General features: G+C 55.4%; 1 protein-coding gene across 2 annotated transcripts in view; it reads left to right on the top strand.

The window, feature by feature from the left end:
* Positions 1–2,210: 2,210 nt before the first annotated feature.
* ADAMTS14 (ADAM metallopeptidase with thrombospondin type 1 motif 14) overlaps positions 2,211–13,173 on the top strand; it is a 90,824-nt gene continuing 79,861 nt past the window's right edge. For both annotated transcript variants that reach the window (XM_060033742.1, XM_060033741.1), the window contains exons 1-2: positions 2,211–2,344; positions 4,041–4,483. In XM_060033742.1, coding sequence (XP_059889725.1) covers positions 2,263–2,344; positions 4,041–4,483 — 525 coding nt within the window. In that variant the 5' untranslated portion in view covers positions 2,211–2,262. The remainder of the gene's footprint in view (positions 2,345–4,040; positions 4,484–13,173) is intronic.

Genomic DNA, 13,173 nt, shown 5'->3' with positions numbered 1-13,173 from the left:
TCTCCCTCTTGACTTACCAAGTCTAAGGCAGGAAGTATGGGGTGGAGTCCAGGGAGAGCACTGCAAGCTCCTCTGGGATGGCCCTGCAGAGGGAGAAAATTAGCAGTCACATGCCACGACTTTTCCCTTCTGTCGCCACAGGGCCCCCACTCTGCAGCTGGGAAAACTGAGCCCCTGAGAAGGGAGGCAGGCCATTTAATCCTGAGCTCATCCGGCGGGTTTGCGGAGGGCCAGAATGGAGACGGTTCACTGCCTCTCCTGCAAGTTCCCACTGACACGTGGACACCTCACACTCTTGCTTCATCAGCCCTCACACACAAAACCACAGTCTGGCCCTTGACTTCACGGATCTTAAAGAACCAGAAAGAGGAGAAAGAGAACTCTGTTCTTCCCAAACTTAATATAGATCTGTTTGCTGGTGCCATTTCAAATAACTTGATGCTCTGATGTTGCTTGGAATAGAACACACTCTGCATTTCCACAGGACTTTAAAGTTTACGTCTGTGACTCCTGTGATCCTCACCATTTCCCCTTTGACAGATGAGGTACTGCAGCCCAAAGGGGGAAATGACTTGCCCTTGGTCACTTGGTCTGTACTGGCAGTCTAGCCTACAACAGCCTTCTGACCCCTACCCTTGTCTCTCTCTCCTGCTCAGCACTAGATTCTGGGTCCTGATGCCAGCTCTGCTGCAAATGAGCTGTGTGACCTGGGACATGTCACTTCAGCTCTCTGAACCTCCTTCATAAATGTACTGGCCCTCCAAAACCCTGACATCATTTCATTCATTCCACAAGTGCTGCTTTCCAGGAGGCCTGAGTCAGGTCCTGGAGCCGTGAGGATGAAGATTCCAGCTCTCTGCCCACAAAGTGGGACCATATTCAGAGCCCAGGGAGGGTGTGGACTGGGAAACCTCACATGGGGAGAAGAGGGCAGGAACCCAAGTTCTCTTTCAGGGGACCCAGGGATTCCCAAGAGAAGTCTGGTCAGAGAATTTGCATCCACAAGTTGGCCACCCTTTAAGAAAGCCCTACAACAAAATGTCTGAACTCAAAAGAAAGATTAGGGGTCTTTATACACTTTACAGAAGGGTTCTTTACTCTGCAGTTCTTAAAAACAAAACAAACCAAAAATAACAAAACTCCTTTCTCCACTTCCCACCTCTGGATTTACAGTGCATTCGAAAATTGTTAGGAACACATTCACAGAGTAAAGCAGGAAAGGAAAGCAGGAGTTGGCCTGTTTGCCTGACTACTGAACGGGTCTCAGCAGCATTGCAAAACCAGCAGCCACTCTTATCTCTTAGACTCAGTTTTTCCCACCTTAGGCTGTGTGGTGGATACATTGGTGCCAGGTGTGGAAGCAGAGAATGGTTATTTATTGAACCTTACTATGTGCTATAATTAACACCCATTTCGCAGACGAGGAAACCGAGGCTCAGAGCTAGGATTTCAATCAGGTCTGGCTGACTGTAACGCCAGGGCTCTCGGCTCACCTTGCTCAGCCCTGCTCTTGACTAAGACACAGATCAGTCACTGCACTTGGGGGCCCAGGGAGCTGTAGTCTGCAAAATGGGTAGATTCAAGGGGCGGAAGATTACTGGGGGCATCAAGACCATTATGAGAGAAAGGAGACACTCTCTTGGGGGGGGGGTGCTCACCATCTCGCCATCCAAAGGCGAGACATCCCATCGGCCCAGGAGCTCTGGAAACTGGGCCCTGCAGTCAAGTAAAGGGTGGTGGGGCGGAGGAGCCTAGGAAAGTAAGGGCCATCACTCCCGGGGAGCCCATGAGCCTGAGGGGACACTCGCCCAGGGAGCCCGAAGCCCCAGCTCGGGCTCCGCGTGGCACTTCCGATCCGCGCCCTGCGCCCCGCCCACGGGCGCTCTGAGCCCCCAGCTCCGACCCGCGCCCGGCCCCGCCCCGCCAGTGTGCCCACCCCCGGCCCGCCCCGCGGTCCACTTGCCCGGCTCCCGCAGCGTCCCGGAGCGTCAAGGCGCTGGCGGATTGACCCGCCAGCGGTTGGCAGTGGGGGCGCTGGCGCGTCGGCCGCTCCGCTCTCGCGCCGGCAACCTCGGGCTCCCGGAGCCAGCGGTCCAGACGGCGGCGCCGCGCGGGGGGCCGGGATCGGGCGGCTGGAGGCTGCGAGGCGGGAGGCGGCGGAGGAGGCAGAGGCCGGCCGGAGCCCCGAGCGCGCCCCAGTCTCGCTCGCAGCCCGGAGCTCGGGGCTCGGCGCCCTCCCGGCCCGAGTGCCCGCGCGGCCACATGGCTCCTCTCCGCGCGCGGCTGTCCTGCCTGCTGCTCTTGCACTGTGCGCTCTGCGCCAACGCGGGCAGCAGGACCCCAGGTGCGTGCGGGTAGGGCGCGCAGGGGCGCGCGGGGTCCGGGGTGCACGCGGGTCAGGGTGGCCCGAGGGTGCCCGAGGAGCCCGGCAGCTTTCGAGCGGGTGGGAGGCTGTGCACACGCTGGGTCTGAGCTCTCTTTTCTTACCCCAGTGCCACCGACGCTGTCCGGGGATTTCTCTTCCTTTCTGGCACAAGACTAGGGAGAGACTCCAGGAGAGCACTTGAGGATAGGAGCCTTTTCTTCGGGGTTGTGTATCTGTCTCTTGGTCTCTGTGTCTCTCTCACTCTCTGTCTCTCGCTCCTGTGTGTCTTTCTCTCAGTGTCTTCTCTGTCTCCAGCTTGTATGCATGTGTGCACATATGTGTGTACGTATGTGCAAGTGTCTGTCACACACACAGAATCAGGCTGGCAGGTGGTTGCCCCACACCCCAGCGAACACCGGGCACTCACACTGCTGCACAGAAACACACATACATCCCTCTCCCCCAGCATTCTCACACTCTGTGCTGTGCAGACAGCCTCTCACACGCAGATCAGACACACTCCACCCTCACTTTGCAGTGTGAGGTGGCCTCCTGGTGGCTCTGAGCATGGGGAGGGGGCTCTGGTCAGTTCCAGGCAGGGTGCCTGCTTGTCTCTGAGCTCTGTTCACGTACCAAACAGGATCCCCCCAGCTGAAGTCTTGGGGGTGTTCTGCTGCAAAGGGTAAAACCAGAGGAAAGTTCGTCATCTCCCTCCCCGCCCTCCAATAACTGCCTTGGGCAGGAGGGATTTTCAGGGCACATCATTTTCTAGGTTTTATCAGTGCCGTGAAGGGGGCTGGGGACACGAGATAGAGCTGTGTGGAAATGAAAATTCCTCCCTAAGTCCTGTCCATGAATCACTAGGCCTAGAAGCCAGGGAGCTGTCATTCCTGCCCTGCCTGGCTCGGCTTAGCGAGAGCTGTGTGAGGACGGGCTGCTGGCATGCGGCCTGGAGCATGGGGCCATGACCTCACGCTTAATTCAGTCCGAGTGGGCAGGTCACCCCTGTGTCTACTTTTATTTTTGAAGATCTATATTTACCCAGCTTGGGGCTGGGCCATGTGAAAATCTCGGCAGCCACTGCTGCTTAAAAAAGTTTTCTTTCTAAACCTGGAAAAATGTGGAACCTGCATTCCCTCCCTTCCCTCTCCAGCTCCTCTTTTCTCCTTGACACGTGCCCAGGAGGCCCTGAGTTTCTAGGTGTGTTTGTTTTGCCAGCTGTGTTCCCGGGAGCTTGGCGACGAGGGCCCTACCTACCCCGGGGTGGGCTGGTGCCTTCAGGGCACTGGGGAGTTTGGGCACATCCAGCCATCCCTCTTTGCCCTGGGGGCTTTCGGGGAATTTCCTCTGTAGTGCCCAAGGTTGGAAGGTTTGTTGCTAGAGTGACAGGACTCTGGCATCATTTGTTTCCCTCCACCAGCTGTAACAAGGGCCTGGGGACTGTGGGGAGCAACGTGTGTCTAGCAGTTTACGAACTTGAACACCGATCATCCAAGTGCAGAGATCCAAGGGCTCTGGAAGCACTGGATGAGAAATAGATGAAACTGGGCTAAGGGGTTCCTCCAAGGTGACGGTCAAGGTTGCAGAGCCCTTCCTGCCCCCATGGGATTTCCAGCTTCTCCCGCTTAGCTCTGCCCAGACGGCACCGAAGTAACTCTTTCTTTATTTCCAACAGAGTTGCGCTTCTCAAGAAAGCTCAGTGACTATGGTGTGACAGTGCCCTGCAGCACAGATTCTCAGGGACGCTTCCTCTCCCACGTGGTATCTGGGCCACCAGCAGCCTCCTCAGGGAGTACAGAGGTGGACAGACCACCCGCACCACTGTCACACTCCGGTCACCTGCGGGTGGCTCGAAGCCCACTGCGCCCCAAAGGAGTGACCTTGCAGCCTGGCAGCGGGGGGCGCTCCTCCCTCTACTTCAACGTCACTGTTTCTGGGGAGGAACTGCACTTACACCTGCGGCCCAACCGGCGGCTGGTGGTGCCCGGAGCCTCGGTGGAGTGGCAGGAGGATTTTCGGGAGCTGTTCCGTCAGCCCTTGCAGAGGGAGTGTGTCTACACCGGGGGTGTCACGGGCATGCCAGGGGCAGCTGTCGCCATCAGCAACTGCGACGGATTGGTAAGGGACGAGGCTTTCATCAAGCAGCACCCCCCACCCTCCCCCTTTCCTCTCCGTCCCCCTCACCGAGCCAGACCGACATGGTTTTCTCCTTGGCTCCTGTGTGTTCGGGATTCCTGTGGGCACAGCCTGCAGTCTGGGCCAAGTCAGGGGCTGTGCCGCGTTCCAGAGAGAGCCCCGCGTGCCCCTTTGACCACCAGGTTCATACTGTGCCAGCTGTAAAGTGGCCGAGATAGGATGGTACCTTATCCTGTTCATCCCCTCACCATCTACGGACACACGGGACCACAGCTCACCTGTCGGGGGTCTGAGAGCAGACACACGCAGGCGTGAGGCGGACCGGCTCTGCTGGGGTTGGGTCCTGGCTGTGCCGCTCACTGGCCCTGTCACTTCGGATGAGTTACTTGCCCTCCTGTGGTCCTTTCCCTTACCCATGAAGTGGGATTTATTCATTCTGCACATATCTACCGTGCGCGCTCCACGTGCCAGTCGGGTGCTGGGGATACGGCAGTGCCTGAGACAGACACAGTACCCTGCCCTCTTGGAGCTGATGTGCGGTGATGAAAATATGACCTGCCTCACCAGGCAGCACGGCCAGTGGTTGGCACCTGCTTGGCACATGGTCAGGGCTGTTGGTATCAGCTGCTGTTATTATTATTATTATTAATTTATTTTTTTTTTGCGGTATGTGGGCCTCTCACTGTTGTGGCCTCTCCCGTTGCGGAGCAGAGGCTCCGGACGCGCAGGCTCAGTGGCCATGGCTCACGGGCCCAGCCGCTCCGCGGCATGTGGGATCTTTTCAGACCGGGGCACGAACCCGCGTCCCCTGCATCGGCAGGCGGACTCTCAACCACTGCACCACCAGGGAAGCCCGCCGTTATTATTTTTACTGCTGTGTCCTTCCTCGTGCCCCACTGTCTCTGGTCCCGAAGCCAGCCTGCTCTTCCGTGGCTCTCTGATGTGAGTTCCCTTTCTCAGGACCTGCTCCCTCCTCCCAGGCACAGGGAACCCCCTGCTAGTTGGTTCCATGTTGCAAACCAGAAAGCTACAGGTGGCTTCTCTCCTTCTTGTGCTCAACTCAGGCTGGATCCCATTCCCCTTGCTGCCCCGTCTGCTGTATATCAGGCCCTTGTGAGCCTGCGTGGCAGCTCCAGGGCCTTGATGGGCACTGTTTTCATGGTCTCTGCTTTGCCAGGCACGAGCCGATATGTCCAGGAAAGGACCTGCTTGCCTGTCTGCCTTTGAGCTTGAAGAGAGGGATGAGTCGGATGTGGGGATGGTAAGGGGAGGAGTCTTTCCTTACTGGCAGGGCTGGGAACGCTTCTTACCATCTTCCCATCCTTACGAGGTATCTTCCTGCTGAATGTCATGGCTGCCTTTCTCTAGACCAGGGTTTCTCGATCTTTTTTTCATTATCATCCCCGAGGAGCCTTTTAGACATTTTTTTCCCCAATTGCTCCCCAGTGAAACCTTAATACCACAGCTATACTGAACAACTGTGCTTTATATATGAAAAGAGTAAATTTTCTGCCTCCCAGATAACCAATTTTTGCCCCATTGGAGGCACTAGAGCCCCCATTGAGAGGCATGGTCTAGGCAGTGGTCGGTTTTCAGAGTTGAGTGTGCACCAGGATCACCTGGAATGCGAGGGTTCTGTGGAGCGGACTCTGAGGAACACAGATTGTAAGGATAGCTGGAGAAGGCTGAGATCTTGTCCTGGTGCCAGGGTGAGCCTTGGCCGCCGTCCCGCCCTGGCTCAGCGGTCCTGGGACTCTCCTCAGCCTGTGGCTAGCGCTATGCTGTGGCCACAAGTTTTGGTTGAAAATCCAAAGTGACGTGAGGAATCGCCTAGAGATGCAGTGTCTGTGCAGATGGAGAGATAGAAGGCACCAGTGCACGTCAGTGGCTTGGGCTGAATGACATGGTGACCTGAAGTCATCAGCCGAATGGGCCGTAAGCTGTTCGGTGACATTCCTTGACAACCTCCGTCAGTGTCCACGGGGACCTAAACAGAGGCGTGAGTGGTTGATCATCGCCATTAATATGTAACTGCCCACACCCTTTGCACCCTGGAAACCTTCTTATCGTTGAACCAGCTCAGCAGACATCGACAGGTGGTCACTGGATGCTCAGCTGACGTTGCTGACTTTTGGCGGCTTCTGAGGAAACGTTCTCATTGGCTGTGTGACCCGGGCAAGTCACTTCCCCTCTCTGGGCTTTACTCTTCTCATTTGTCCAAGGAGGGGCTGCACTCACGCCGCCCTGGCAGACAGAACTCGATTCTGTGTGACATTTGCAGAAGCTGCGTCAGGTCTCGGAGGCTCCAGGGATGAGCTCCTGGAAGCCTGTTCTGCGGTGGAACTGAGGCTCCGGGAGTGGCTTGCCTGGTCCCTGCGTTTGGTGAGAGGCAGAACTGGACCTCCTGGGCTGGGCCCCTGCTTGTGCCCTGGGCTCCAGAGTCCAGTCCCTAAGGCCAGTTCTCAGGGGTCTCCCTGACCTGGTCCCTGACAGGGACCACAGCCCAGCACAGAGGCTCCTTGTCCAGGGCAGGGATTTCCTCACCTCCAGCCCACTCCAGAAAACGGCCCTGTGTCCCGTGAGAGCAAGGGCTGTTCACTGTCACCCAGCTGAGCCACCTTTGGATTCAAAGGCCACAGTGCAGCCCTTCTGATGATAAGATTTCACCCTGCATCTTTACGTGGACTCTGGGTTTTAACCCCATCTTCTTCCATGTCTCAAATGCTGAAGTCATTCCGTCCAAAAAAATACGTACTGAGCACTGGCCATGGGCAGGGTCCACACGGAGATGTGAGAAAGTGAAAGTGACACAAATAATAACAGCAACAGTCATGAGCCGTAGCCACAGCCCAGGCACAGCACACGTACTGTCACGTGCATTCATTAACTTCAGCCATCGTGTAAGTGGGGAAACTGAGTCATGGGGAGGAGGTGTGAAGATAATATCAATACATAGAGCTTCTATTGGCAGAGGACTTTATAGTTTATAAAGCCTTTCAGTTGTATGAGGTGCGTACACAGATACTGTTGTAACCCTGCTTTGCAGAGAGTCAGGTCTTTAGGTCTCTGTCCTCAAGGAACTTGGGTGCTAAGCAGGGGGTACCCCACAAATAGTTTCAACAGTAACTTTTTGGTTTTCTGTAGCACAGCAGGGAGGGCTACTCGGTAAATGGGAGTGATTATTATCTTTGTCTTAGAGAAGATAGTATTTGAACTGGGTCTTGAAGGATGAATAGAAGTTTGTTGGGGCCAGAGGGTGGGTAGGGCGTTCTGGGCAGAGGAAAGAACTTGCCAGTGAGGGAGCACCATGCTGGACGGGGCCGGGGAGGTGATCCTAGAAGACAATGGGCAGGTGGGCCTTGGTCTGACCTTGAAGGGAGGGCAGGATAGGAGAGGGGGCCCAGGGCATGGAAGCAGCAGCCTGTTATCTGAGAAGAGTCTGGGCTGGGAGTTGGGAGCCATGACTGTGTGACCCTGGGCAAGCTGCCCTCCTTCTCTGGGCCTCCCTTGCCTCCTGGGTGTATCATGGAGCCTGTAATGGATGAGCTCAGAGCACCTTCTAGCTCTGGCATTGGTACCTTGTGACACAGGGCAGGCCTTGCTGGAGGAGTTTGAAGCCAGGCCACTGTAAACGTGTAGTCGACTGCCCCTTCCTGGCGGGTCCTGGGTCTGCTCCTGCCAGGCCTGGGCGGGGCTGCAGGTGCAGAGAGGAAAGACACCAATCCTGAGCTTGGCCCTCATGGCTTAGCAGACCTTCCAGTTGGAAGATGGTCGGAACAAACCCTCCTCTGTGTGGACAGACTTGCAGCCGTTTGGACTTTAGCTGCTCTGGTGAGAAGTGCTGTGTCTAAACTGATGACTCGATCCTCCTTTCCAGCTGGAACCTGCAGTGGGAGCAGTGACCATTATCTCTTCCACGTCTCCTGCCGTCCCACAGAGTCAGTCACCACGGGCACCGGGACAGACACTGGGCGGGTTCTGTGCACGGCGGTTAATTCATGCCTGACACTGAGGAATGGGCACTTTATCTCACTTCCCACCTGCTCTGCTGGAAGGCCTGGTGTGTCATAGTCAGGGAGGGGGTCGGAGGCGGGGGACCAGGAATGAGGAAGCCAGGACCCCTGCCCCAGATGAGTCTGGAGGATAATGGGAAACCAGACATAAAAGCAGACGGATTACAATCCTGTGTGAGTCAGCAGCAGGAGGACCCGTTTGTTTTGGTTAGGGGATCAGGGAGGGCTCCTGGAGGAGGTGGCATTGGCTCAAAATTGTTCAGACATTATAAACGTGAAAGAAAGTGCCAGGCCCTTGGCCAGCAGAGAGAACTGCTGACCCAGAGCAGGCTTGTGGGTGTTTGGGGGAAGGAAATAGGCGATGTGGGGAGGCCCAGTCGTACCTGCAGTGTTTCCTCTGGGGTTGGGGGCAGCTGTCAGATACTGGGGTTCCAGATTGGGAATGCGCCCAGGCAGCAGTGGCAGCCTGCTGGTCTACTCTTCAGAGCCTCCCTTGGGGATCCTGGCCAATCAACGTGGCAGTCCCCCCAATGCTCCTGTGACCCGAAACCTCAGGTCCTGTGGGCAGGGAGGGCCTGGGTCATCTCAGGTCCCCTGGCTGGGGCCAGGTGCAGGACAGACTCTCTGCTAGCAGTTGTGGTTCTGAAGTCCTGAGAGGCACATAGAGGCCTGGGTGGGGGGGCCACTACTTTGTGGGTCCTGGAGGGGTTGTGGGGTGCAGGAATGAGATCAGCAGAGTGGGACCCCTGCATACCATCAGGAGCCCAGGCTGCCAGCCTCCTGAAGGCCACTTGCCCCGCTTCTGCCTCTGTCTCCGGGGCTCCTGGGCCTCGCTGCCCCTGCACTGGGGTCACGGGGGCTGGGAGGCGTCACGTCCCCCCCCTCTTTGCCCTCAGTGCCTCTGTGAGTCAGGGGCCTGGCGTGGAAGCAGCCGCACGTGTAAGATTTGTCACCATCTGGTTCTGTTTTCCACCCTCTGCAGAACGTGCATTTTTAACGGGTTACAGAGTAGACCCCTGGCAGGCGGTATGGGGAGAGGGCAGGGGAGGCTGTGTCCCAGCTCTGCTTCCTATCCTCTGCCCAATGGTGTGCAAGTCCCAGCAGTTCTCTGAGCCTCAGTCCTTTTGTCTTTAAAATGGTATTAAGATGCCAGGTGGAGGGCGTGTGTGTTGGGACTGACAGTTGAAATGGCCCGGGGTTTCTCTGTGGGGTGATGAAACGTCCTAAAGATGATTGCGGTGGTGGTTGTACAGCTTTATGCAGAGACGAAAAGCCATTACATTCTGCACTTTCTTTTTTTTTTAATTTAAAAAAGAAATTTTTTTATTGGAGTAGAGTTGATTTACAATGTTGTGTTTCAGGTGTACAGCAAAGTGAATCAGTTATACAAATACATATACAGACATTCTGCACTTTAAATGGGTGGATTGTACGGTACATGAATTATGTTTCAGTAAAGCTGTTACCCGTAGGGCCTGGCCCATAGAAAGCCCCGTGACAGGCATTTTTAGTCATAATTAGGAAACAGTCTAGGGTGGCAGAAATTGTGGAGTCTCTCTACTCTAGTACAGACTAGCTGTGTGACCTTGAATAAGTTTCTAAATCTCTCTGTGCTTGGGATTCCTCATCTGTAAGGAGGAGAGAACAATCGTCTATAGGACTGTTCAGAGGATTAAATAAGAAAATGTAAAAAAGTGAAGGGCCTGGTATATGGTGGGGCCTTAAAAATGGGGATTATTAATAGTAATATTTATTACTTTTTTATAGTAATTACTACAGTAATTACAGCTATCATTAATGGTGAGAAATACTAAAAGTATTGTTGGAGTCCCTTGTACTGCAACAGTACGTAGATTATCAGTGCTTTCTGATGTGAGCCCGAGGCCACCTCTGGTTCCCGGGTTCGCCAGGCCCTGCCTCCCCTCTGCTGTGGCAGCTTTCTCTGCAGAATGGTGCTTGCTCAGTGCGCGGGAGTATATTACGACTGGTCTGTAATAACCCCACATGCCTTCCAGGGCAGGAGGGTGCTGAGAGGTGCCAAGTGGAGCATTCTGTTAACAATCTGTAGGCACCTTCCCCCAGCCAGGCCCTTGACTAGCTCCTGGGGATGCAGGGTTGAAACTCACCCCTCTCTCCCTGTGCTCCAGAACCCATGGTTTAAAGAAGGCCGATATGCACAGTAGACAGCATGAAACAAGACTGATCACACTAAATGTCAGTGTTGTGTAGGAATGCAGGGAAGTGTAATGCACTTGGTAGGTGGCCTAGAGGTGAGTACTGAGAAGGAGAGGTGCTCAGGGAAGGCTTCCCAGCGGAGGGGACATTTGGCCTGGGTATAAAAGCATCAATAGGAGCTTTTAAAGCCAAGAGCTAGGAATTTTAGGCATTCGCAGGGAAGGAAATCCTACATCTTTGCAGGATTCAGGAAATGGTGAGTCATCTCAGCTACTCTCCACTGGAAAGGGGGGCGATGAAAATGTAGTTTGGAGAAACTCTGCCTCACTGTGGACTTAGATTTGCCCCTGTGGCCATAGGGAGCCATGGGAGGTTTGTAAGCAGGAGTCACTTTAGTATTTGGGGAAGCTGCTAGTCTTTCCAGCTGCATGCTGGCACAGTCCTATTGTAGCAGATTTGCCTGGGGCTCATCGGTGTCTTTGTGCCAATATCTGTCCTTGCCCCGGGGTTGCTCCATGACGTCTAGGGAGTGAGTGGGCTTTCCTGGCAGCTCCTTGGCAAGCACCCAGCTCTGCCTTGCTGTCTGTGCCTGCCCTGGGATGTGGAGTGTGAGGCCTGGAGTTTCAGAGGTGCCCTCACCCAACTGCCCTGCAGGCCTGTCCCCACACATCGTGGCCTGCGGGCTGCCTGCCCCTACACGTCTGTGCCAACAACCCTGGGAGGGGCGGGGGATGTCTGGCCCCGCATTGGTGCAGAGCTCGTCGCCTTGCTCCACCTGCCTCTCCAGCCCCGATGGTGGATCCTGCCCTGCAGACCCTCACCCTCCCCAGCCAGCCTGGTGTGTTTGCACCTCACTTTGGAGCCCATGCCTTTGCTCATGCTGTTCACGCCTCCCACGGTGCCTTCCCTTCCCTCTGCTTGAGGCATCCCCCATCTTGGCCACCCAGTTCCCAGAAGTCAGGAACTGTCTTAAATGTTTGCATTTCTCTGCATGCCTAGCACAGGGCTGGGTTCGCGGTACACAGGAGGTCGGGACTTCAGCTGCCTCTAGGAGCAGGGATTAGCGCAAGGGAAGAGGGCCAGGTACTAGGGGAGAGGTGGGACAGTGGCAAATTCCTGTTTAAAGGGAGTGCCGATCTGGTATCACATTTGAGAATTTTAAGAGACAAATCAGAAATATGGATTTTTAAGCAAAGTGTTCTATTTTTTAAGACAGTGTGTGGGCCCAATGCAGCAGGGCTCTTAGCTGGAGGCCTCAGCTTGCCAGTGAGCAGTGCAGGGGATGAGAGCATGACCCCTGCAACCAGACTGCCTGGGTTGAAATCCCAGCCTTGGCTTTTTCATGCTGTGTGGCCTTGGGCAATTACTAAGCCTCTCTGTGCTTCAGTTTCCTCATCTGCAAAGTGGGGATAATATTAGTCACTTCATAAGAGCTGTCACGTGTGCAAAGGGCTTTATTAGCGCAGTACCCGATATGCTTCAGCCGTCGCTATTAAATGGTGTGGATTTATTGGTTGAGTCTGCCGGGTCTGAGGGGATGGGAGCAGGAGAGAAGAGGAGAGGAAGTCAAGAGTACCCCAGTTTTCTGCTTTACAACCCCAGAGGGGTCTCTGGGCCTTTAGCTGGGCAGGCAGAGCCCATTCCTCCCAGCCTCCTCCAGGCTTGTTCATTTTTTTCTCAGGCTGCAGCTTGCTTCTCACTCCCGCCTACATTCTTCCCCTGGAACATTCCCATTGGGCTCTCAAGGGCAGGGTCTGAGCTTAGTCACCTGTGTGTCTCTATGACCCCGGCACCTGCCACAGGGCAGGCCCTCAGTGGATGTTGAGTGAGCTGACGGACCGGGAGAGGGAACGTGGCGGGCTCCCTTTCAGAGGCGGCATAAAGCTCACGTTGGCATCTTCTCACCTCTGTCAGGTGGGGAGGGACAGCGGGCCTGTCCTCCTCTCTGTGGCTGTCTGTCTGCTCCTAGGCCAGCGATGGATGACACATGGCACTCGCAGTGCCACTTGGCCTCCTGCACGCCCGGCAGGCCCAGCAGGCCAGCTGTGCACGCTGCCCCCGAGTGCGTGTCCCAGTGTGTGCTCCAGGCACCCATGCCCCGTGGGCCTGAGCCAGTGGGTGAGGCGAGACTGTTTGCTTTCCTGCCCCCAGTGTGCCCTTTACTGGCGAGTTTCTGTCTCCAGAGCTCGCATCCTCTGCGAGGGTGCAACCTGCTTCATCACGTTTGCTATTCAGGTAACACAGTTCCCTGAGAAGCCCTCAGTCCTTTGTAGAATTTATGTTTCTATAACGAAAACAAGAAATTGTCTTTTTAGAGAAAAAGGGAGCTTCTGACCTGCCACATCAGGGTGACTGTGGGTCTTTAGGTAGAAAGTGGCCTACAGCCCTTCTTACACTTCATAGAGCATGTCCCCCGTGGTCACTTCCTGCTTGTGGGGCTGTGGTCTGGGGGCTGCAGGCATGGGCAGCAGTCAGCATGCGGTG

The sequence above is a fragment of the Delphinus delphis genome, chromosome 16 (genome assembly GCF_949987515.2).
Source record: "Delphinus delphis chromosome 16, mDelDel1.2, whole genome shotgun sequence".
Lineage (NCBI taxonomy): Eukaryota > Metazoa > Chordata > Mammalia > Artiodactyla > Delphinidae > Delphinus > Delphinus delphis.
Note: the sequence above shows the minus strand (reverse complement) of the source record. Positions and strands in the feature narration are given on the sequence as shown.